At 40.6% G+C, this 27,263-nt stretch overlaps 1 protein-coding gene across 1 annotated transcript in view; it reads right to left on the bottom strand.

Annotated features, from left to right (window-relative positions):
• Positions 1 to 719: 719 nt before the first annotated feature.
• LOC122809160 (TYRO protein tyrosine kinase-binding protein-like) overlaps positions 720 to 27,263 on the bottom strand; it is a 445,215-nt gene continuing 418,671 nt past the window's right edge. Inside the window, exon 6 of the mRNA XM_044080448.1 lies at positions 720 to 929. Coding sequence (XP_043936383.1) covers positions 873 to 929 — 57 coding nt within the window. The 3' untranslated portion in view covers positions 720 to 872. The remainder of the gene's footprint in view (positions 930 to 27,263) is intronic.

Below are 27,263 nucleotides of genomic sequence, written 5' to 3'. Positions count from 1 at the left end.
AACTTCTAATGAGAGGTTTCTTGTAAAATTTACAATATGTTTTTTGCCATCATATATACAATTAATTCTATATTTGGTAAGGAACTGTATTGGGGATCCCAAGCTGCAAAGAAGATAAAAGGCATGCATATATGTCTAGAGCTGCATGAGGGAGGGCAAAGATGTGGATGAAAAAAAAATGAGTCCATGATGAGAAGGTGACAGATATACCTGGTTGCAGATTTGTCTAAACGAACCACTGCCTTGACTTCCCTTTCCTACTACTGGTTATAATTTGCCTTTCATCATTTCCTTTAATTGTTTATTAACTGCATTTCTGCTACAGTTCTGATGCAGAATGTCAGAGAGCTGCACACATACCTTATCTTATCCACACAAGATATATGTGATTAAACAACCACTATTTTCCAATACCTACGATGAAAAAAAAGTTCCAACACAACAGCATTTTTGTATGATTTCAGCAGTAGATAACAAACCTGTTGATTACATAATCCTGGATTTTTTTATGAGATTTTTATTCCAAAGTTACTGTACATATTCCTTGCATGTACTATTTATACCAGTATTAACATTCCTCTTCCTTTCTCCTATTCGTATTTATATTTATGCTTCTATCATTCAAAAACATAAAACTTCTGAAAAGGAATTAATTTAACATATTAGAATTTAACATAAATTGTAAGAGCTACATTTAGCATTTTCCCACCAAAGTCCAGTTGTCCCTACAAAAATGTTTATTATATCATCAATACATTTATTATGTAGCATTTATAAACCAAAAAATAGACAGTGAAGTTTCAGATAACTGGAGGAAGGCAAGCATGGCATAAGTAATTTTCAGTTACATTCCTGCACTGAATAAAATTAAATCACTTGTACTGATGCCTCAGGTCACTGTAAATCTCTGCTTTCTGGCCATGAAGTTCCTAAAATGTAAAATATGCAATAATTACAAAATATGTAGTTACTTTTTCAAGAATATAAACATTGTATCATATCAGTTGTGAAATATACTGTTTAATTCAATTCTGAACATTTTACTGTAAAGTAAGAGAGTGCAGAATCAGATCAATGTATAATTTTCTATAACATCAGAGATAAAAAACATAAGCAAAATAAACATTCCTGAGAAACTGACGGCTAATGCACAAATGTAAGTAATTTCACCTTAGACACAGAAATATAACACCTGCAAAAGCCATGTATGTTTCCCTTAATTTTATTTCATATTTGCCACCAAATACTTTGTGTTTCTTCTGCAAGAGTAATTTTCTTTTGTTTGTTGAATATGCAAGTATGATCTAACATTGCAGACAATAATTCCCCTATGACTAGTTGAGTTGTATCTGAATGAACTGAAAACTGCATAAGAAAAGCTATTCATATTTTACTGATTTTATGGAATGTAAAGAACCATCAATGTTTTAAAATATATATCTACAGCTGGTCAAGACTGCATCATTTTTAATATAACTAGTGCTGAAAATTTTTATAAAGTTACTCTTACTATATTAAGGATGCACATGGAATTATTACCTACATGCCACTTGAATGCATCCTTATTTTATGAAATGTAATATGATAAAGTCATATTCTGTAAGTAACTTAGGACTCATCACTGAAGGCCATGAACACATGCCCTGGGATTCAGCAAGCTCTGCACGACATGCAGGAATAGTGCAAGAGCTGCTGCATGCAATATGGCCCATGAGCGATCCAGGAATGAGCTCCCGGGACGTGCATGAGTGCTCCCACACTATTCCTACCCAGACACAGCTCCTGTATGCTAATTACCCAATTTGATGGTGAAAAACATGCAAATGAGGTGAATTAGTGATCCAGGAATCAGGCAAGCATCTGGGCAGGAATAGTGTAACCCGCAGAAATGTATTCGGTTACTAACCGAATACATTTCTGCAAATTACAAAACAGAGGCATGACAGCTCCAAAGAAAACATGTATTCAATGTAGTGGGCATGCCAATGGCCAAATATATGGCCATTGGCATGGGAAATAGTTGCCAAACTATAAAAATAACTTTTATTTATTTTTGGCTGATTTTAGCAATTTAAGCGTAGGGCAGCTGTGCGCAAATGGGATCAGCCCAGAAATAATGAAAAAAAGTTGGAAATAAGCTTTTAAACCAAAATCAGCATTATGCCATAATAGTCAATGGCATGCACAAGAAACAATACCATGGAATAGTGGTTGTTAAGGGGGAAGGCAGAGTGTCAGTTTCGTAACCATGCATTAGCAGACAGTTTTATGCAAATGAGGGGACTGATACTGAATCACAGATTTCCCCTCAGTGTTAGATTGCACCCAACAGTGTAGGTTCAGCAACACCATGTTATAAGCATAAGAGGTAGATGAACTCATAAGGGGGAGTGCCATGCATGCTGTAAGCTTATTGGAGCTCTGTGACCCGTGTTTGTCCTTAGCTAAGCACAACTAAAGAAGGGATGTGTGTCTGAGGCTGCCTAGCAGTGTTTGCATTGCCTAAACAGGTGTGCGCACAGCAACCCGGGTTTTAAACAAAAAAAAAAAAAAAAAAAAAAAAAAAAAACAAGAAATTGCAGCTCTGTTCACATCTGAGCACTAGGTTTGTGCAGCATGCCTCGGGACTTGAACAGGAAGGCAATGGGAAGGGAAAACAGCAGCAGTAGGAAAGCAATCAAGGAGAACTAGCATAGCTGGCAGGTGAAATTTATCAGAATCAGTCAATTACACAGGCAACAGTCCAGCCCAGCACACCACTATAAACTATGCAAACACCTTTCACTCTGGTTTTTCCCACACACTCTGCACCACTAGTGTACACAGACAGGGAAATTTTACCTGACAAAACTAACAAAATGATAGAGGCTGCTGTCGGTCTCATACATCAATATGTGGAAGAGGCTGAGGGTGGTGAGGATGTGAATGCTGATGACCAACCCACAGTGAGGAGAAGAAGAGTGTACAGACCCAGGGTAACCTACCAGGGGCTACATAAGCTGTCGATAGTGGAGTGCTATAGGGTGGACAGGGACATCCTACAGCAAATTGTTGAACTGTGCTGACCACCCCTCACACACAGAACCAAAAGAGGGGAACCCATCCCAGTGGATACCAAGGTATGTGTAGACTTAAGAATACTAGCCACAGGTACCTTCCAAATGCCAACTGGGGATATCATGGGGATCTCACAGGAATCAGCATCCACTGTACTCCGCCCAGTTCCTGGATGCCATGTCAGCAAATGCCGGTGAGCACATATATTTCCTCAACACCCATGAGGCGTTCACAAGCAATATCTGTCTCTTCCACCAAATAGTAGAATACCCTGAGGTAGTGGGTGCTATAGACTGCACGCACATACACATCAAAGCACCACTTGGTGAGCGTAGTAGGGTCTACACAAACCACAAGGGCTTCCCCTCCATCAACTGCCAGGTCATGTGCGATGCCCAGGGCATTATCATGAATGTGTGTGCTGGCAGCCTTGGAAGCTATCATGACTCCCACATCTGGCATATGACACAGCTCTACCAGAGATTTGCCGGTGGAGACATCCCATATGGCTACCTAGTAGGGGATGCTGGTTACACACTGGAGCCGTGGCTGATGACAACCATCAGAAATGCACACACACCCAAACAAGAACTTCATAATAAGGCACACTCACAAGCCAGAATCATAATAGAGCATGTGTTTGGGATGCTCAAGTCATGCTTCTGGTGCCTGGACATATCTGGTGGAGCCTTGCAGTACTCTCCAGCTACATGTACACAACTTGTCATTGTATGTGCCATGCTACACAAGATGATCCTGCGGAAACAGCTGCAGTAGGATCAGCATGGGGCAGGGCCACACAGCCCCCCCACCATTGCCAAGGCCAGCAAAGGCACAGAGTGACTCAGAGGAGGAACGACCTGTAGGCAGATTGAGGAGTGCCCAGTATGCCCAGGCTTTTAGAAAGAGGCAATGCATAGCACATACACTAACACAGTAGAGACCCAGGGAATGACACATCTCTCTGACTCGCACATACAGTAAAAGGGATGCCAGACATGACATTACCTGTGCTTCTGAGCACCCCAAGCCTTTCTGTGTTGGAGGGAAGCCTTCTAGCTTATCAGTGGGAGTGGTAGGCACTAGGTAACCTGTCTACCACATAAGGAGTGGTTCTGGCCCAGAAATTGTAGTTATTGGCTGTTTGGGTAATCTTCCATCTCTCTCAACTTTTTGATTTGAAAGCCTGCATTTGCACTTGTTTCTGTCCTGTAACTCATCTAGTGCAGATACAGATTCTTAGTTTTAGCACTAAAATTTGCTTATTCATGCTCGGTACTTGTTCAGAACTTGTAAGCACTAAATAAGCTACTAATTACTATAACAATCAGTCTTCCTCATTACCTAGAGGAAAACAGTTTTTGTACTTACTTTTCTCACTTGCTTAGAGAAAAACAGCTCTTGTACTCACTTTCCTGACTTAGCTAGAGGAAAATAGTTTTTTATTCAGGCATGTCCAAGGGTCAGCTCGCAGTGTTCTCTCCTGTCTATCTGATGAATCTGGGCATCTTGAGGCAATGTAGAAATTGCTTCATGTACACAGACAAACCTCTCCTCCTACCACCCAACACTACAACCTGTGAGAGATGTACTTATCTAGCCAAACTGGAGGTAAAGCTCTCTCCAACCAAGACTGAACTTGATAGTCATGAGGAGAAGGTAAATATTTGCACCACACCACACTCATCACATAGTCTCACTAAATCTACACCACCAAAATCCACATATAGTAACACAAAAACATAAGCGGAGGCTCTCAATAATAATCTGTCTAAGCAACAGAGACCTCCAAAGCAGAAACGCAAGCAACCTCCATCCCCCAGCACAACCCAAATGACAAATAGCTCACAGAATCAGTGTGCCACAAAACAACAGCCAGTAATGCAAAACAACGTACCCAACACACTAGTCATAGGTGACTCTAAAGTCAGGCACACTGATGTCTCACTCACCAGGCTAAACAAGGAGAAGGTTACTGTCAGCTGCCTGTTGGGTGCCAGGATCTGCCACATAACCCACACACTCAGGTCACTCCACAACAAGTACAAATATGACTCTGTCATTGTCCATGTTGGTGTGAATGACCTGAGACGTACCTCCCTGGACTACATGAAAAGAGACATGGAAGAGCTCTCTGATCTTGTAGCCCAGGCAAGTATGACCCTAGCCCTGAGTAGCATTCTGCCATCGCCCAGAATGATACCACAGTACAAAGGACAAAATGAATGATTTCAACAATTGGCTAAGCTTCTGGTGTCATTCTAAGGGGATCCAGTATCTGTCTGCTTTGAAAGACATGGTCGACAGGCCACGATGCTTTGCCACAGATGGCCTGCACCTGTTGCCCCCTGGGATTCCGGATACTGGCTAAGGCTCTTGCTGCCCCTATAGTGCCTTTTTTAGGCAGGGTTCAAATAACAAATTCACCACCCTAACAGGAACAGGCAAGCAAAAACTGAGGGTAATGCTACTCAATGCTAGAAGTCTAAATCTCAAAATGCACTCACTCGAGGCACTCCTTAAAATGGAGAACATCGATATCTGTGCAGTGACTGAGACCTGGTTCAAGGCTCCAGAGAGCACCTCTGCACTACCGGGCTATAACTCATACCACACTTTTCGTCCATGTAACCTGGACCGAAACACCAAAGGTGGAGGTGTGTCCATATTCATTAAGGATATCCACACCTCTAGGCTAGTTGCTCAGCATAAGTCTTCCGAGGTTATCCAAGTGTAAGTAACTCTGGGCAAAACTGCAATCCAAATTGTAGCTTGCTACAGATCCCCCACCATGCCCCAGGATTCTCACTCCTCTTTTCTTGATGTACTGGAAAATATTAGGGTTCAACCAAACACCCTAATAGTGGGTGACTTCAACTACCCCACCTTTAACTGGGAAAACTACTCATGTACCAACTCCTTAGCTCAATGCTTTCTGGAATTTATAAACTCCAATGCCCTAGATCAACTTATCCACACCCCCACCAGGGGCAACAATATCCTAGACCTAGTCATTACCAATATGAGTGACCGGTGTTCCACACCTGAAGTCAATTCCTCGTTGGTCCGATCCAACCATAAGCTTATCACCCTTGATATCCACATCCCACCCCCACCCCCCATTAAGGAAACCACAGTAAAACATTTCTCCAAAGCCAGCTTCATTCTTCTTAAGACAGAAGTGGTGAACTTCATGACATCCATGCAGATGGACAATACAGTTATAACTGCTGAATCCTACACAAATGCACTCTATAAGCACTTACACGAGTACATGGATCGTGCTATCCCAAACAGAACCAAGATGCTATCCTCGAAAAAAAGGATGCCAATCTGGTGGTCCCCTGCCATAAACAAACTGTACAACAAAAGGAAGAAACTGTTGCAATAGAGAGTAAAATCCCATGAGTGGAGGAGCTCCCTGGTCCACCTCAATAAGAAGCTGAGATCCCTTATAAGATCCTCCAAAGCTAGCTATGAAAACAAAATTGCCACTAAATCCAAGGACAACCACAAAGCATTCTATAGCTATGTTAAGAATCTAGATGACAACACCCAGATCTGCTCTGAGTTATAGCACAAAGGCACGAAAATTACAGAACCAACTGATATTGCCAACATCCTGGCAGATAGGTTCAATGTTAACGTTACCCCCTCTCACCCCCTAAAGGACCCATATCTATACAGGAAGAATGCGGAATCCCTGTAATCACAACTACACAAGTAAAAGCTGCACTCTCTAAAGCCAAAAATACAGCATCCATGGGACTGGACAACATCCCAGGCTGCATTTTACACGAACTTCAGAATGAACTGGCTCCCCACTTAAGCACCATGTTCAATAATAGCCTTGCATCAGGCTTTGTGCCCACTGAATGGTGCACAGCAACGGTAATCCCACTCCACAAAGGGGGAGCCACCACTGATCCCAGGAACTATTGACATATTAGCCTGATGAGCCTGGTCTGCAAGGCCATGGAATGTATCATCATGGAACTCATAAACAAAGACATTGGTAACCTCCAAACTCTGGATCTCACCCAGTTTGGGTTTGTAAAAGGCAGATCATGCCTGCTGAACCTGATCGACTTCTTTGAGGCAGTCATCAAAGCCATGGATGAGGGTAAGGTGGTTCACACAGCCTATCTTGACCTCACCAAGGCTTTCAACACCATCCACCATTCTGGAATTATAGCTAAACTCACTAAACTTGGTATAAGTCCCTACGTCACAAGATGGGTTGTCCACTAGCTCACTGACAGAACCCACACTGTAAAAGTTGCAGACTCCAAATCTGACCTCAAAGCAGTGACAAGTGGAGTACCACAGGGTTCCGTCCTGGGACATCTCCTGTTTGTTATCTACTTCTCTGAAGTACAGGCTAACACAGAAGGCCTCTGTCTAATGAAGTTCACAGATGACTGCAAACTAGGAGCCATAGTCAAGTCCACAAATGATGTGGGCATCCTACAGAAGGGCCTCACTGAGACAGATGCCTGGTGTCAGAGCCATGGCCTCAAGCTCAATGCCAAAAAGTGCAGTGTCATCCCCTTTGGTAAAAACTCTGTAACCATGTACTACCACATAGGCAGCAATCTTCTTAACACCGAATGCATGATAAGAGACCTTGGGACCCAAGTGGACAGTAGTCTCTCCTTTGATAGTACCATCACCACAGTAGTCAGGAAGTTCTTCTACGTGACACACTTCATCATAAAAGGGTTCTCATTCAGGAAAAAAGAGGTCATATTTCCCCTCTACTCGTCATTCATTAGACCCATTATAGAGTACAACACCCCTTTTGGAATGTACCTCACAAGACATCTGCAGCAGCTGGAAAGGCCACAGAAGTAGCTCACAAAGAGGATTACTAGCTACTAACAAATGCCGTACACCAACCGCCTCAAAAAATTCCAACTTTACTCCGCTGCATATCGCCTACTCCGAGGTTATCTCTGCCTAACATTTAAAGCTATGTCAAACCCAGAGCTGTTGGACATGCTACACCTAAAGAAATCCCAGTCCCTCCAAGCTACATGCTCTAGGGACCTAAACCTTGTCACCACAATAAACAGGACATGCTGGAGGGATAGATTCCTGTCCCAGAGACTTCCTATACTCTGGAACAAGCTACCCATCTATGTCAAACAAAGTTCTTCATTAGCACTCTTCAAGAAAAATCTTGATGACTGGATGGGAAATAGGAAATACACCTCCGGGATCACTTCTGTGTCTCTGCTGGACAGTGGCACAGGAAAATAACTTTCCTGGGTGGTGTAAGCTATGGAACCTTGCTGGCTAGGCTTACATAGGCCCTTGGGCCATTAGCATAGTACCTACCTATGAACCTATGTAACATACTAGTTCAGTAGGAGTTGTAGTCCTAGACAGGTTAACTGTAAAACTCTGTGTGTGTGTGTGTGTGTGTGTGTGTGTGTGTGTGTGTGTGTGTGTGTGTGTGTGTGTGTGTGTGTAGAGATTAGTTATTTTGAGGCCATTCACAGTCACTACACTTCCCAGTGCCATTCTTTAGCAAGCCTGCTGATGTCAGTCACCTTGAAATACCCCTTTGGATAAGGGCTAGCCCTATAAGCTCTGTGGCATGTGCAATAACTGCATATTGCTGTAGGTAGGAGTTCTAATCCTAGACATGACAACTGTGTGTGTGTAGAAATTGATGCTTTTGAGCCCATTTACAGTCACCACACCTCCCATTGCCTACTTTAGCAAGCCTGCTGATGTCAGTCACCTTGAAATACCCCTTTGGACAAGGACCAGCTCTATAAGCTCCATGGTGCATGCGATAACTGAGTAATGCTCTAGTGTAACATACTAGTTAGGCAGGAGTTCTAATCCCAGACATGGCAACTGTGAAACTCTGTGTGTGTATTGAGATTAATGATTTTGAGGCCATTCACAGTCACTACACCTCCCATTGTCCTACTTTAGCAAGCCTGCTGATGTCACTCACCTTGAAATACCCCTCTGAAGAAAAGCCAAGCCTATAACCTCTGTGAATCATGTGATAATTGCACAATGCTATAGTGTAACATACTAGTTAGGTAGGAGTTCTCATCCCAGACATGGAAACTATGTGTGTGTGTCCTTGGTAATACCTGATATTATAGACATTCACACTTACTACTCTCCCCTTACCTCTCCTTTAGCACTGCTGCTGGTGCTAGTCACCTTCAAAGATACCTGTTGAGAGCTCTCCAACATGTAAATTCCATGGCGCATGCCATAAATGTGGAACAATGTAGTAGCCATAACTGTACAGGTAGGGGCTTGAATCTCATCTGTGGTGAGTGTTTGTGTGTATACTGCAAATACTTTGGACCCATTTACACCCAGTACACATCTCAGAGCCTAACTTTAGCAGTCCTACAGATATCATCCACCTTAGAAGAATCTGTTGCCAACCCCAAACCATGTCAGGTCAGTGGTGCTTGTGGTAAATGTGTAACATAATGGTCTGTAAAGATTGTTAGATAGAGGTTTGAACCTCACCCCTGGCAAATGTAAATGTGTGTTTAAGGTAAAATTATTTTTGGGATCTCTCACCCACTACATCATCCACTGCCAGTATTTACACGGGCTGGCGATGTTCCTCACCTTAGAAGTACCTTGGGACAACATCAAACCTATAAGCACCGTGGTGTGTGCAATAAATACTGTACACTATAGTAGCAATACATAGCTATGTAGGGGGTTGAATTTCAATAGTGGCAAGTGTGTGTGTCATCAGTATCCTGTGTGGAGGTTGCTGTGATTGTGTAATAACAGGATGCATTGTGGGGTGGGTTTTGCTAAATTATCTTGAGGATCTAGTATATGTCACAATGTCTACCTTACAAGAACAACAGATATCAAACACCAGAGAGGCTGGTGTAGACAATCCATAGCCCTACATGTGACATTATGGATTGGTGAACAGTATAGGCAATCCTTCTATTACTCAGAGAACACTCTCCACTCATGTCTCATACACAAACACACTTGGCTAGGCAATAACCACTATATTGGTAGTTCCCTGCATATTGCCTCACAGATAGTAACCACAGTGTGATTGCAGTGGACTACATGCCCGTTGACCACAACAGTGCCACTGACATCAGAAAGCACTGTGATGTGTTACATCTCCTGACTGTGTGTTATCCAGCAAGTAAAAGGATATGGCACCCTGTTCCATCCCTGCAGCAGGCAAATCAATGCTTACAGTGGCCCTTTTTCTGTGTTCCCCACTGGACACCTGCAACAAGTGTAGAGTCTGCAAATGTAACCCACAAAGGGAATACCATGCCTTATACACATGCTCTGTATGGACAGATGCCACTAACTCCACTTAATACCTGTATCATGCTGTCAATGTAGGTGCAAGCACAACCTCAGTTCCATAGTCAGGTCTCACCAAATGAGGTCAGGAATGCTACATCAGAAGATAACAATCTGTCCACACAACATACTCCAGAGATCTGAAGTACACTTCCACATGTCAAAGAACATGTGTGTGGGACATGTGCACAACCCAAGCACTATCCATGCTATGGAATATAGATTACATACATGGGAAGCAGTGCACATCACTGGCCACCCAAAATATTAACCCAGATGAGTGGATGATGAATACAATACCCACCCATGGGGATCACTCCAGGGACTACACCCCTGAGCAACACTGGAGACTATTGTCATGTGGCCTGATGCCAAGCTATTCCCTTTGCCTAGCCTTGTACAGCCTTCAGGCCCATTCACCTACTACACACCTGTGAAGCAATGAACATATGCATCTCAGTACTGGCAAGTGTGTGTGTGTGTGTGTGTGTGTGTGTGTGTGTGTGTGTGTGTGTATGTGTGTGTGTGTGTGTGTGTGTGTCTGTGTGGAGATAATGATTTCAAAGCCATTTACACTCACTACACCTCCCATTGCCCTACTTTAGCATGCCTGCTGATGTCATTCACCTTGAAATAACCCTTTACCCATATTTCAGCTATATAAGCTCTGTGGCGCTTGTGATAACTGTGTAATACTGTAGTGTAGCAAACTAGTTAGGTAGGAGTTCTAATCCTAAACTTGCCAACTGTGATAATGTGTGCATTTCCCTGCGAGACAGAGTGTGTATGTGTGTGTGTGTGTGTGTGTGTGTGTGTGTGTGTGTGTGTGTATGTGTGTGTGTGTGTGTGTGTGTGTGTGTGTGTGTGTGTGTGTGTGTGTGTGTGTGTGTCTTTGTTGACACCTGCTTTTATGGACATTCACACTTACTACACTTCCCTTACCCCTTCTTTAGCACTGTTGCTGATGTCACTCAACTTCAAAGATTCCTTTGGGCAGCTCTCCAACATGTAAACTCCGTAGTACATGCAATAACTGCCTAACACTGTAATAGCAATACATAGTCAGGTAGGGGTTTGAAACTCAGTACTGTTAAGTTTGTGTTTGTGGGTGTGTCATCAGTTTTCAGTGTTATTGTGATTGTGTAATGGCAGGATCCATTGCAGTTGGGTTTTGCTACATCATTATATTGAGGACCTATATGTCCCATTGTCCACATTACAAGGCCAACAGTTTTCAAACACTGCAGAGGTTGTTGTAGACAATCCTCAGCCACAAATGTGTACAGCCATATGCAATTACTTTGTGACAGTATGGATTAGTAAACAATACAGGCAGCTGTTATAATACCCAGATACCACTCTCCACCCATGGATCATACACAAAAATGCTTGATTCTTACTTTCTTACTCCCTTCCTTTCTTACTTTGTCTCTGTCTATCTCTCTCCGTCTCTGGTGGATGTGGAAAAGTACATCTGTTTTGTATAGGCAGCAGCTTGAGTTTTGTAAGTAATGATCATGATCAACTGATGGTCTGTGCATGAATTGCAGTCCACCACTTGCTAATTGCATGTGGAACAGCTGTGGTATCATTCCCATACCCAATTGCATGGAACCACGCTCCTATACCTAAGCACATCATGTGGGTGTTGGCCCTTTCCTTCACTGTGAGCAGGACTTCATGTGGGTGTATGACAAAGCATCACAGAGGGTAGTTGGAAATACCTCTTACAACATGCACTGCAAAGACAGGCCAACAAACAGGAGGGGGATGTTCCAGACATGGGGACAAAATGTAAGTATTGCTGTTCTACTTTTGAAGTAATGTTGGTTTAACAGGGTTTGTGTAGATATGGCTGTTCTACATGATTTAAAGTCTGACATGACAGTGTTATGTGATTGAGGAAACTCTCATCTGTAGGGCTATCTGCAGACTGGCCAGAGTTTGGAGTCTTATATGTGGTGTGTTACTCACACATTTCCTGTCTTTAGAAATGCAGTAGCATACTCTGATGATTGCAGTCAGTACATGGTGACATCTATGTGAGTTACTGACTTCATATTCCTCAGAAGAGATATGTCACAACAAACCCTGTTACACCAGGAAATTTCTCAGTTTATCACAGCAATATGCCAATATTGACCCTGTATTTGTGCCTCCAACCCCCAAGCCTCTCACCCTTTCTCCATATGCCATGCAGTAAGAGGTGCATATGTACAATACATCATTATTTACTGACATCATACCTGATAATAAGCCAGTGGGATATCATACTGCCAGACATGTTATGTATAGTAGGCCTTCTATTTGAGGACAAAACCTGGATGCTCTGTTGTAGTCTGTACAGTAGTGAGGTCTGTGTACTTATGGTGATTGTTGACAGAGTGTGTATTGTGCATATGTTACCTGGCTTGTGTACAGACTGTGGTAGAGATCATTGTTTTTGGTCCGGTTTTATCTGACATTGCATGCTGCTCTAGTTTATGGTACCCTATCAGCATGCATGTTTGTAGGGCCAGACTGACACATGTCGCATACCACAGTCAGGCATCAGACTACACTGTGTATTAGTCGAGTATATGTAGGGTTAGTGTGTGAGTGGCACATATGAGGATGGTTTTATTCACACAGTCCATATACTGTACTATTAATTAGGCTTACCATAATGTGACTGTGACTATGTTCAGATTGGCTGTGGGCATGCACTTTCACACTGGTGTCTGTTACTCTGTGCTGTTATATGCCTGTAGTGCCTGCTATATTTGCAAGTAGATAAGAAACTTTCATCAGTGTTGTGACAGTCTGTCTGTAGCTTGCACAGTGCTCTGTGACATGCCTAGCAGCTCAGTGTATTTACCAAGTGTGATGTTATGTCCAGATATTTGTCAGATGTACTGTTGCCTGGCCACCATAAGTGCTGTGTATTTCTGAAAAATCAGTGGGATGCTGTGAAGATGTATGTCACTAACTAGTGGGAAGTATGTGGGCATGGATCTCTGCTCCTCCAGTTAATATGTGTTAGGACAGACAGGAGTGTGTATGCATCAAATGTGTGAGCTTATCTATTCCAGTATTTTTGTGATATTCCCATTTACATGGCTGTAAACATCCACTTTGTCAGGCTTGGTCTACATGTCTTGCACTAAGGAGTTCTGTGTATACCTCTGGACTGACCAGATTGTGTCAGACTGTCCAAGTTTATTGGTCATATCTCTGCTGTATTCCACAGGATTATTACTGTGATTTGTGTGGTACTTCACTATGATTATCGTATGATGTCTGTCAGTAACTGATGGTGTACATGTCAGTATCAGAAGTGACTTCCCACACAACATGTCTGTTAACACAACCCTGTTACTGTAGGAACATTCTATATTTATACCTGCAACACTTACATTACATTCCCTTGCACTAAGAGGTTGTGACTATTGGTGCTGAGGTACGATATATATATATATATATATATATATATATATATATATATATATATATATATATATAAAAGAAAAACAACAGTCCCAAGGATGAAGCAGCAGCAGCAAACAAACCATCAGCAGTAGCGAAAAACACAGTTTAATATCGCTTTCGTCTCAAGAGACTTCTTCAGAATGAAATGAAATGCACACAGCAGCATCCCCTTATATATCAAATCAAAATAATTACCTAATGAAACAGTCAATTACTTAAAGTGCACTAGCAAAAGGAATACAGTCATTTAAAGGCACACATCTAATTACATAACATCGAAAGTTCATTTTAAAATCTTCAGTCTTCTATTCTTCAAAAAACATTAATATTCACTGAGTCACTAATAGCAGGTTTTTTTGTCAGCCCCTAACCTGAGCTGCCACATAGTTTCTCTTTTTTCAATTTGGTCCTTATAGGAACCCCCCCTTATATTTCTAACTACATGTTCCATAACAGCAAACAGAAACTTTTTAAAACCACTACATGTAATGGAATGTCTAAATAGAGCATTGTTTATGTTCTTAGTTCTAAGACAATAGTAGTGCTCTTTAATTCTTTTACTAAGTGGTCATGTGGACATACCTACATAAAATTCATTGCACACAGAACAAACAGCAAGATAGACTATGCCATTAGTATTAGTATTGCAATTATATACACCATCAATGAAAGTATCCTGTTCAAACAGGGCAACTCAATATAGGGCCCCTCTAAAATAAAACGACATGAAGAACAAAACCCACATTTATACATCCCCTTAAAGTGCCTGCTGTTATCAATGGTACTTTTATATGTGGAGTCAGATTGTAACCTTTTTTTAAACAGTCAGTTGTTTTTATATACAAAATTGGGTCTGTCATCTACAACTTGTATTAATTCACTATTTTCACGTAAGATGTTTCAGTTTCTAGTAATAATGAACCTGATGTTCAATGCATCAACAGACATATCCAAAATACAAGAAGTACCAAAAGTATTTGTGTTAGTGTTCTTAGAACTTGAATTGTTAACATCTGTGACTCCATGTGGTTTATTTGTAATAGTAGTAAAACCATTTTTCAAAATAAGTGGAAAATCAGTAGCCCTTCTTGATCTACTTTCATTAGCTAGTTTGCCAAGTAAATCTGAGGGGTAACCTCTAACCAAAAATATATTCTGTATAAAGTTGCCTTCTGATTTAAAATCAGCTTCTTCAGAAATCATCCGTGAAGCACGAATAAACTGACCCTTCGGTATATTATTTTTCATAAAAACTGGATGGTTGCTCAAATAATGCAAATAACTAACAAAAGTATCCTTCCTATGTATTCCACTTGTGAAACAATTATTAGAAGTGTCCTAAGTCAGGGTAACATCCAAAAAATGCACTGATAGCCCAGCATTCTCCAATACAAATTTTAAAATTCACTGGAATTATTAATACTTCACAAAAAGAATGAACCTGGTCTATGCCACCTTCCAAGACAAAAAAAAACACATCATCCACATATCTGTCATAAAAAAACTACATGATATTGCTCCATAATAGGTCTGAGAACACTATGCTCCCACCACCCAAGGACTAGATTGGAATAAGCTGGGGCTGCAGTGGACCCCATAGCTATCTCTCTTAGCTGCTTGTAAATTTTCTTGTTAAATAGAAAATAATTGTTATTAAGCACTAGTTCTATTAAGGTGCATAAAACAAATTTGGGTGGGAGGGTGGCCTAATGGTTAAGGTGTTTGCCTTACAAACACAAGGTACAGGGTTTGAATCTCACAGAGGATAATTGGCTAGGCTTCAAATGGCTTGCAATGGCAGTTAGTCTAGTGCTAATCTATGAACCTAAAATATGCTGTCAGAATGAAGGTGGGCTACATTTACCAAAAACTGTCTAACAAAATCAAACAGTTCTGTATATTCCTTTGGTTCTAAGAAGAACATTTTGTTTACAGTGGATGTTCAGTCATTGTTTATGAGTATCCCCCATGATCATGGGGTTGATTTTGTTAGACAGTACATCCCCCATTACCATACTGTAAAAGGCCTGGTGATGTTCTTCACTTAACAAGAAACTCGGGACACACCTCATCCTAAAAGCTGTGTGGTGTGTGCAATTAAGGCCAAACACATTAGTAGCAATAAGTACCTAGGTAGGGGTTCTACTCTCAGTGTTGCCAAGTAAGTGTGTGTGTATTTGAAGGGATCTACCTCAGTTTGCAGAAAATACATTCCCCAGGAGGTCATCTGTCCGAGAACTGACTGGCAAACACTAACATTCAAAGGAATCATCTTGTGGAAATTCATTCCAGCAAAACTAGTAGTAGATGTTTAAATGCCCTTCTCCTTACTGTACAGCTGTACAGTGATACTGGAGTTGGTATATATAGTTGGGTGTAGATGTTGTGGGCACATCCACCCTCATTGGGGATATTGTTGTGTGTATCCTCCTGGTTAGTCTGCTTAAATTACTGAGATGTTCTCTTTTTGGTTGGAGAGGGCAGTTAAGGTGTGGTGGAAGGCACACATAGATTGTTGTACTTTGTTGGACTTATACAGAGGAGTTCCATTAGCTCAGGATAAGCAGGAAGGCCTGGTAAATATGTTAGCTTTTTTGTAATTGATGGTTAATGCTAAGGAAGGGTAATGTTATTTGCTTTAGGGCAAATTAAAGAATTTAAAGAGCAAAATTGAGGAGGGGTTAAATTTCCAAAAGCCAGTGTGAAGGAGGTAATGCAGCTCCTGGGTCTTTGTATGTAAAGCAATAGGACTAGGTATAGCATTTAGCATATCAGTGGAAAAACTGTTGAAATTAGGAAATAGTATTATAGGGTGAGGGTTACTATGGTTGTCAAGGAAAATTTGTTTATATGGTACAACTTCTTGGATTGCTTTAGTGGTGTAGCAATGTGGCAGTAAGTTTGTGTTTCTTTGGATAATTTGGAATTGCATACCAATGGTGCTAAGTGTCTATGGATGGTAGTGCACTTTTAGAAATGATGCCCCTTTGAGCAGTGAAGATGGATTGCCAGAAGTAGAGAATTAACAGGAGGCAGTTTTTAATTCTTATAATATAGTAGTAGAGCATGTATTGTCTCAAACGTCTGCAAAGTTACTACCAGTGTTTTTATTCAGGAAGTTGGTTTTACATTGCCTTAGGATTCATTTATTGTTACCTTCTAAGCATATTCCCAGTAACCTGAATATTTTGGCTTATAACTTGTCTTATTTTCACTTTTACAGGTTTTACACTGTTGTTCCAGAAACAGAACCACAGCCATCAGAAGTTCTGGAAGAGGTATGGAGAATCGGCAGTCTTTCTCAGGGTGGTTTTTGCAACAGTCTTAGGCTGCATTGACTAGGAAGGCATATAGTTCATATCTGGCAGAATTCCCTTCTTTTGTGTGACGTTTGCTGGGGAAAGAAAGAGTTTGGTCTGTAGGTTTGATGGCACAGTATGTAGTATCCTGTTTGCAGTTTGATGAGGCTGTTAAGATGACTACGGTGCATTTACCAGCTTTTGGTACAGCAGCAACGTTTTAACAAAACATTAGTTAATTTTAAGGTTAGTAAAAGTTTGGGAAAGGTTGTGGCTTTTAACTTTGAGAAACATTTGCCTATAGGTAGCCCATTGCATTTGATATTACTGAAAGGCTTGCATGATGCATCATGTTTGGGTGAATTATGTTTTGTGGGCAATATCGTCAGTCTTTCTTTATGTTGCTACTTTTTATTGGCAAGCTACTAGGTAAGCTTAATTGGTGAATTGTTTGTACAACTGAAGAAACAGTTTTTCTAAGACTGGTCAACTACATAAAGGGCAATAAGTAATGTTGTCAAGTGATGTTGAGAAGCTTTTGTTTCCAGTGAGATAGGACTAACTTGGCAGAGGACAGACATGTCTGACATGCATATGTTAGTTTTTTGGTATTTGTATGGTATACTGTTATTTGCAAGTCAATTCAATATAATGAGCATTGTGGAGCAAGGAAAATTGCTGATGATAGTAATTCATCTCAGCTAGAGCATCTTCTGTGTGGAGACATGCGTGAATGGGCGTACCTTCGCTGAAGGTTATGCATCAGGGCCGGCAACTCGGCATGTAAAAAAATCTACTGCCAATCATTAGCAGACCAGAGTTCTGCTGTGGCAACCCCTAACCGGGAAAAGCCGAAAGACACAACAACAAGTAATTCATCTCATTCTTTTGTATCAGTAGACTGTCTAATTTAGTTTACGAAGGCAAGTTTAGTGAAGTAATTAGAAGGCAGGGTAGCTGGGTTTCAAATGCTTTTAGGTTTTATATAAGATAGTTGCTGTGCAGGTTTGTGCTTAGTTGGTTATTGAGGTTTATTTGCTTGCTTTGTTTTGCAGGACAAAGACATGTGGTCATCATAGGTCATTGCTACATATTTTGGGTGCTAAGTGAGCCTTTATTACATCTGATGGTGTTTTTTTTTTTTTTAGCCTTAATCACAGTCAGTGGAATGTATGGTGACAAGGTTACAAAGGAATATTTTGGGGACAGTGTTTCCCAGTTATGGACAATGTTCAGTTAAAGGTTAGGTTCAAAATCCAAATATAATAATAGCACATTTGGAAGGGAATGATTTGGGCATATTTCCTAAGTGCACACTACTTTATTGGATGGTGTATGATGTGTTACTGCTTCAACAGAGGTGCCTAAGGTCAGTTACACCTTGATCCTCTGTCATTCCCTGGTTAGTGTGGTGAGGTGCAGATAAAGTGGTTGGAAATGAAACAGCTAGAACATTTATAAATGGCAGGGTTTCTATGGTGACTGTATCATTAGTTTGTTAACATCAAAACACTGAGATTTTTGTGAAATGGATCTTTTGTGGTATAGCCATGATGGGATATATCTGAATAAGATGGTCTTGACCTTTTTGATAAACATATGCCTCTTTTGTTAAAAAAATTGGTTTCAGGTGATAAAAAGTGTACACTTAGAATTTGAAGTTAAGTGCCCATGAAAGACTAAAATTAGGGGAAAAAGCTGTTGATAAGGCAGCCTGGTGGGTACTGGGGGCAATAATCTCCTCTTACAAGGCACCCCTTTTTATTTTCTGGGTCAAGAGGAGTGAGTGGTATAAAACTCGGCCCTGGGAATTGCAAGGATACCTCAGAGTGGGCAGTATGTAGATTATGCTGTTAAGAATTTTTCCATTGCAAGTGAGCAGCTCAAGAATGTGCCTGGCAAGTTGAAGGTGATTTTACTTGATTTATCCTTTCTAAAACTATAGTTATTGATGATTTATATGTTTTGCATAATTTCTTGGAGCTGTCAATAAATTTGGTTGCAATGCAAATGTGGCATGTTAATTGTGTTACAGGGCCTGTGGGCATAGACATGCATTTTATGTTGGCATGATATGGTGAGGATTTCATGAAAGGCTGCAATTTAGATAATGAGCTATTTAAACATTATATAAATTATATTTTATTTAAATGTTTTACATTTCAGGCTGTGAGGCACTCAAGATCCAGAATTAGAGAGGGTAACTACAGTAATTATCTGAAATAAAGGCAATATTTTTAACAGGTAACTTTAAAAGCTTCTTACCCTATAAGGCTTAATGTGGTAATCAGTCCAAAGCTCATGCTGATGTTTAGAACATTAATTGCTTGATTATTTAATTCTGGAATGTACATAATGAGACTGCTTTGGTAGCTGAATTCAATCTGAATAAGCATAGTTCTGTTTAATAGTGCTTACTCTGTTATTTAGCAAAAGGAAATGTAGCTAACATTTTTTGTATTTATTTTTTAAATAAATGGTAGCATTTCATTATGATCTTGTAGGTAAGCTTTGCTTTCAGTAAAGCTGAGAATTATTCTACCCCCTTCTCAGCATTGTTGTCTAACTATAGAAATATGAATAAGTCTTAATATTCTTGGCACCTAGTTAAAACAAATTAGTTCATGACAGATAAGGGTATGTGCTGGGCAACTCAGTTGTCACATAATTTATTCTTTCCTAATTAGCAGTAGTTTATAAAATATTTAAATGTATTAGTTTTGATATAATGGCATTAGGAGTATGGGATTCTGGTAATAAGGAAAAAGGGTACTTATGTATTATCGCAACCAGATTTTCGCAGTTGCAAAATTGTCATGCTGGAATGAAAATGAGTGATGAAAATACCGTAAGGTGTTACTTTCATGTCCTTACAACTGAAAAATCACTCTGGCTTACATTCAGGAAGATATACAAATGTGCAAGTGTTGTTCCTGTCTTGCGTGCATTACACACACATGCCTCGGTTGGCAGACCTTCTGTCTTACTGATGAAAGGAGTACTTTTGTTGTGAGGAAAGAACACTGAGTCTCCCTCTCCCCAAAAAAAATAACACCGACACGTGACAGTGATTCAAACTATTATTCTCATTCCTTACGACTGCCCAAAAACTTTACATTACAAATTAATGTACGGTATTGATAAGATAAAAAGGAAGGCATCTCTGATCAGTATTAGCAAAAAACTACGGGCACTCATAAAATCGTCTAAGGACAGCTTCGAGAGAAAAATTGCACAGGACACTAAGGATAATCACAAGGCTTTCTTTAGTTATGTTAGGAACCTGGGTGGGAATTCCCAGATATGCTCAGAATTAGTCCAAAATGACAAAAAATACACCGAACCCACAGACATTGCCAACATCCTAGCTGACAGGTTCAGCGCAAACTTCTCCCCCCTCCCCACCAAAAGGGCTAATATCTATCCCAGCGAGTACTGCCCCCCTGACATCTCAGATGCTCAGGTAAGAGCTGCCCTCTCCAAAGCAAGAAACACAGCATCAATGGGACCAGACGGTGTCCCGGGCTGCGTCCTACATGAACTCCAAGAAGAGCTAAACATAAACCTAAAACTACTGTTCAAGCTCAGCCTTACTACAGGATATGTACCCAAAGAGTGGTGTACAGCAACAGTGGTCCCTCTCCACAAAGGTGGTGCCTCAACGGATCCTGGAAACTATCGCCCCATAAGTCTCACTAGCTTGGTCTGCAAAGCTATGGAAAGGATCATCATGGACCTTATAAATAAAGATATTGGGGACCTGCAGACACTGGATCCTACCCAGTTCGGCTTTGTTAAGGGCAGATCCTGCCTCTTGAACCTGGTCGATTTCTTTGAAACAGTCACCAAGGCCATTGACAAGGGGAAGGTGGTCCACACAGCCTACCTGGACCTCACAAAAGCCTTTGATACAATACCCCACTCGGGCATTATAGATAAGCTCACCAGCTTAAATATAAACCCCTATGCCACTAGATGGGTTGCAAACTGGCTCAAGGACAGAACCCACATGGTTAGAATAGCTGGAGCCATGTCAGACTCCAAACCAGTTACAAGTGGCTTCCCACAAGGCTCAGTCCTGGGACCTCTCTTGTTCGGTATATATTTCTCAGAGGTACAGGCCAACATGGAAGGACTGTGGCTGACCAAGTTCGCAGATGACTGCAAACTGGGCGCCATAATAGACTCTCCAGCCGACACAAGCATCCTCCAAAAGGGCCTCATAGAAACAGACAACTGGTGCCAGAGCCATGGCCTCAAGCTAAACACCAAATAGTGTATAGTCATCCCCTTTGGAAAAACAAAGTGCCCACAAATTACCACATAGGTGGTAATCCATTAAGTACAGAAGAAGTAATTAGGGACCTGGGGACCCAAGTTGATAGCAATCTCTCATTTGACAACCACGTGGCCAAAGTGGTTAGAAAAACATTTTATATAGCCCACCTAATCATGAAGGGATTCACATCTAGATCAGTGGAGGTCATCGTGCCTCTTTACTCATCCCTCATCAGGCCCATAATTGAGTACAATGCCCCTTTTGGGATGTACCTTACCAGACACCTGCAGCAACTGGAAAGACCCCAAAAGTACCTCACCAAGAGGATCAAGGGGCTCAAACAGATGCCGTATGCTGCCCGGTTAAAGAAACTCCAGCTCTACTCAGTGGCATACCGCCTGCTCAGAGGCGATCTGTGCCTGACATATAAAGCCATGTCCAACCCGGAATTAATGGACATGCTGCACCTCAGAAAATTCAAATCCCATCGAGCTACGCGCTCGAGGGGCTTGAACCTCAGCACTGAAATAAATAGGACATGTTGGAGGGACAGATTCATAACCCAGAGGCTCCCTTCACTCTGGAATAAAATCCCAGTCCAGGTTAGGCAGAGTCCCTCATTGACTCTCTTCAAGAGGAATCTTGATGAGTGGATGGGAGATCGTAGGTTTACCCCAGGTATCACTTCTGTGTCACTGTTAGACAGAGGCACAGTATACTAACCTTGAAAAAGGGCATAGCAAAATTAATTTAATATGGGTGGCGAAAGCCATACACACTCTGGCTAAGCTTATAAATGCCCTAGGGCAGATAGCCTAGTATGAACCTATGAACCTATGAACCTATTAATTCCCTGTTCAACTTCACTTTGCTGTTTCAGGAAACACATCCGGTTATGAGGGAAAGTAACATTGCTTAAGATTGCATGCAGCAGTTAATCAGGAATAGGTATGGGTACAGGGAACTGAAGGAAAACAGAAAAGCTCTTAAACTCATCTTCCAGATATCTGCCGTGGTTAATTTTCAGGGATGATAAGAACCCAGCCGACAGGATGATAGCAGGCATTAAGACTCAAGCATGCTTCTGCGATGCAATGCATGCAAGACAGGGAGAGGCTTTCCCAATTTGCTCCTGTCCCTAAAAGTAAAGTACAGTTTCTGAGCAGTTGTAAGGAATTAGAATAAAATTTTAACAATTTTCATGCACTCAGATCTGTAGACATATGCGCATTTTGCAACTGTGAAAATCTGGTTGCGATAATACGTAAGCACTGGAAAAAGTAATGTCATCAGATTATTAAACATACAGGTGCTTCCTACATTATTGAATGATATTTCAGAAATCTAAAGGGTGTTTGCATAGTATAAATAAAGTAATTCATGAAATAGTCAAACAAAATGTTAAGTTTAACATGATAAGATAACATAAAATATAACACTCTTTAATTTTTACTGGCCTTCTCATCTTTAAGTGGAAAGCAAATATTAAAACAATAGGAAGAAATGAGGGGCGTGGCTTGGATGGCAAACTGAAAGCAGCATAAATCTTCTGGTCTGCAGTATTCAAAGCAGGTTGAACAGGATTTCTTTGACAGTTTCACCAACAGCTGCTTAAAAGTGACAAATCTAAAATCTAGAAATTTTAAGCTTCATATTGGTGTTAATTTCAAGTGGCAATCTTTACATTTTCCTGTCAAAGTTTAAGAAGAAAGAAGAAAGAAAAACACTTCTGAAGGAAGATGAATTATTCCAAGGTTACCCAACAAGATAATTCTATGAAAAAAGAGCTGCAATCAGTTCTCATGAATATTCAAGACTTGGTGAATAAAATAGATAAACTAGACTTTAAAGCTGATAAAATAAAGGAAGATTCAACTAAATAGATTGAACTACTAAATGAAGTTATTAAACAGCAAAAAGTTCAGATTGCAGCATTAGAGGAATCTTTGTCTGATATTGACTATAGATTAACAGAGGGAGAAAACAACACCGAATTCCTGCTACAGCAAAAAAAAAAAACAAACTTACTGAGAAAATAAATGATCTGGAAAATAGAGCCAGAAGGAATAACATAAGAATCTATGGCACACCAGAACAAATGGAAGGGTATAATATGGTAAACTTTTTATCTACCTGGATTCCCAAAACTTTAAATTTACTAGATGTTCCGTCTCCCGGTATTGAAAGAAGACACAGATCATTATCTACAGTCCCTTCAAAGAGAAATCTTCTCCATCCTAGATCTATTACTGTGAAATTCATCTCTAGTCAAGATAAAGATTTTGTCTTGAAAATTACCTGGTCTCTTGCACCCTTGAAAATAGGAGATCAATTAATCAGATTTGACAATGACTTTTCTTCTCTTGCAATCTCAAAAAGGAAAGCATACATTCCCCTTATAAAATATTTGAAAAAGGCTGGCATCAAAATACAGCTGATCTTTCCTGCCAAACTAAGACTTTCCCTAGGTATCAATAAAGTCCATGTAGGCTCCATGTAGAGCCTACATGGAATGTATCTGTGTACATGGCCACAATCCTCCCTCGGCAGTGTACCATGCATGTTAATGGTGTGGTGAGCAAAAGGGAGGTTCATGGACCATGGATATGGAATCCATGTAACACCAATGACACATCCACATACCTGTCAGCCCATTAACCTACCTAAAAGGTGTATAAGAAATAATGCTGGAGATGTGTATGCAATTATTCCGCTAATTTGTATGCATTTTTTTTTTACTTTTATGTACATGTTTGTATGATGTGCCATGTGATTTAGATGTGCTTAGCTCTGTGCAACCACACATCAGACATATGCCAGATGTCTAAAAATAGAAATTGGATAAATGCAATAATTTTTTTCCCTCTTTATGTGCATGTTTGTGTGATGTGCCGCGTGATTTAGCTGTGCTTAGCTGTGCGCAACCACACATCAGACAGGCATCAAGCATCTAAATATAGAAACCTGATGCTTTCAATTGTATTAGCTGCAGTATGCTTAGCACCACCCAAACCTGTACAGCAAAGCTGCGCTACACTTACAGTAGTACCTTCACAGTATATGTGAAGATACATGAGCTCCTTTCACTACTTGTGTCAAGATAGGTTGAGTGAGGACCAATAGTGTACTTGATCTCAGGTTTGAGTCCTGGGCAGTGATACCTTTTACATGCACTGCTGTGAAACTGTGTCAGGTCACTGAAACATATGTAGACTTTAAATTGAATTATCATTGTATTTACAAAAGCTGCATGATGCTAAGCATCAGTTAAACATGGATAACATTTGTTTCTTGTTTTCACAATGCTAAGAGAGGTAGTGAGTTTTTGAAAGTTTCAGGGTGGCACACAATGGTGGGAATGCATCCCATTTAAAGGGCAATAGACAGGAATTGCACAGTATTCTTTGGTACTTAATCTTGTGTGTGGATATGGCTGTTGTGGATGAAGGAGTCTGCTTTTGGGCAAAGCATTGGGGTGTTCTGGAGTCTAGAATTTTTACTGGACTACTGGTACAGCATCATGGACCCCAACTGATGCAGGACTACTATCTTGGCTCAGAAAGCCAGTCTGAGGCCTGGAATAGTTTGGCCAGGGACTTGACCAGTGCAACTGCTATCCCCCACACTGGTGATCAGCGTTGTCACTATTGTGATGACCTCTATCAATGGACGAGGGGTATATTGGATCACTGGATCCAAGAAGCATCAGCGGGAAAGATTCCACAAATATGTAAGTATATTTTCTACTAATTTATAACTATACACACTGAATCTCTGCAAAACTGATATGCATAATAGTATCCCTCTTTTACACAGTAGAAGAAAGGACTTGTAATGTGTGGTGCCATGGAAGGCATTTGGCCAGGATGAGGCAAGTTTGTGATATGTAAGAAAATCAATAAAGTAATAAATGAATGCATAATTTAATAATAAAATTTAAAAAACACAGATATTGCAATGTTAACAGTCATGTATGAAATACCTGGGACATCATAGACTTTCATTAATGTGTCAGTGCATATCTGAACTATAAAAGCAATTTAAAGCAAGTAAGCATGCAGTACTGTGTAGCATATCTTCCAAACCTTAGTTAATGTTGTGGAGTACCCATATTAAGAGTGAATGTTGTGGTCCACTCATTGTCAGACATATGCTGTCGATTGCAATTAATAACTGATTTGGGTAAACATGTATGTTAGCAGAAGTCCTAGACTGCTATCCATGTGTGTAAATGCAAGATCTGAAACAACATGAATCAAAAAAGTGTAAAAGGAGACAGTGCTGTGATAATGTTGCATTTCAAATAAAATGTTCAGTATTACTATATTCACTGCCTGTGGGTTCTAATCCCACACCAGCCAACTGAAAAATTATTCCCTTTTCAATATATTGTTTTAGCATTTCATCAATAAAACATAATCATACTTGCGTGTGATGTGCACACCCATAGACCTGTGCCTTGAATGTCGAGCTGTCAAGTGTAATCAGTATACATGGACATACTTCTCAATCGTCACAATTTTTGCAGAGTGCATTGAATATTGCCCCATATGCGTGGTCTGGTATAGGATCTTGTTTTACTGGCCAGTCTCTGCCTTATTGGTGAGGATCAGTGTAAGAAAAAAAATATCATTCCTCTGAATTGAAGATATTAGACATCTATGTAAATGCATTTTAATAGCAAATTTATTTGACCACCTTGCTACTATTGTAAGAGCACACTATGTAAGAATGTTCCCCTGTTGTTGTGCCTTTGTTCAACCATTATGTATGGCTTGGCAATAATGTCTCATGCTAAGAGGTTGAGAGGTATGTACGTGGAATATCATATATCCAATATAAGCAACATTAAATGATTGATGGATGCAATATGATCTGAGCTATAGTGTGTATGTGTGTAAGGAACAGGGGAGCCTTTCAAATAATTAATGTCATAGCAGTCAGTAGTGTTAAAAGTGCAATCTAACAAATCTAAAAGTACTTATTTGTAGTACATTTGGTTATAGTATCTCTGAAGTTACTAATGTTCTCCTATCTCTCAACCCACCCCTTTTCTTCTTTTATTTACTTAATCGATATAGTTACTATTATCATTTGCTATTAAGATATTATTTGGTATTATCTCTTATGTTGTCCTTATGTATAATTTAATATTGCTTTGCTGTTAAATACATTTTCATTTACATTAGTTATTGTTGTATTCCTCATTATATTATTTTTCAGTTTTCTTCCATTAATCATTATTGTTTTCTTTTATCTTATTCATTATAGTTGTTTGGGTTGCAATTTTTGCCATTATGTTTCAATTTTATTTACCACAGCACAACACGTTAGGCCCTTTCCTGGCGCTCCACCTACCTCGGCTCCCCCAGCTGAGGCACTGGGGCCCAGCATGTCTGGGCCGCAGTCTGGTGGCATTTCCTTGCTGCTCTTGCACTACCTGCTCTGTCAGGTAGTTCTGCCCCACAGGCCGGGAGTGTGCTGATCTCTGGGAGTGGAGGCAGAGGGGATGAGTATGTCACCCATGCACAACTGCCAGGCATGGTGCATAGGCTTGTGCAGCAGACTGTCAGATGGAGAGCATGCTGTCCATCCTGGTGCAATAGTCTGTCTGCAGGTGCTGGCTCCACAGGAGCAGTGAAGGTGCAGTGCTGACAGTCCCATGGGTGAGGACTTGAGTCACACCATTACCGTGTCTGAGTTCCATGAGACGTGGATCCCTCCACCCCCTCCCCAACCAAGGTGTTAACCCCCCCTCTTGTGTCCCTCACCAATGCTGATTTTTGTCTTGTATGTCTTGTTTGTCTGCAAATGCTTCCTCACCT

The sequence above is a fragment of the Protopterus annectens genome, chromosome 8.part0, assembly GCF_019279795.1.
Source record: "Protopterus annectens isolate FY-2018-M chromosome 8.part0, PAN1.0, whole genome shotgun sequence".
NCBI lineage: Eukaryota > Metazoa > Chordata > Ceratodontiformes > Protopteridae > Protopterus > Protopterus annectens.
This window is presented reverse-complemented; position numbering and strand designations above follow the sequence as displayed.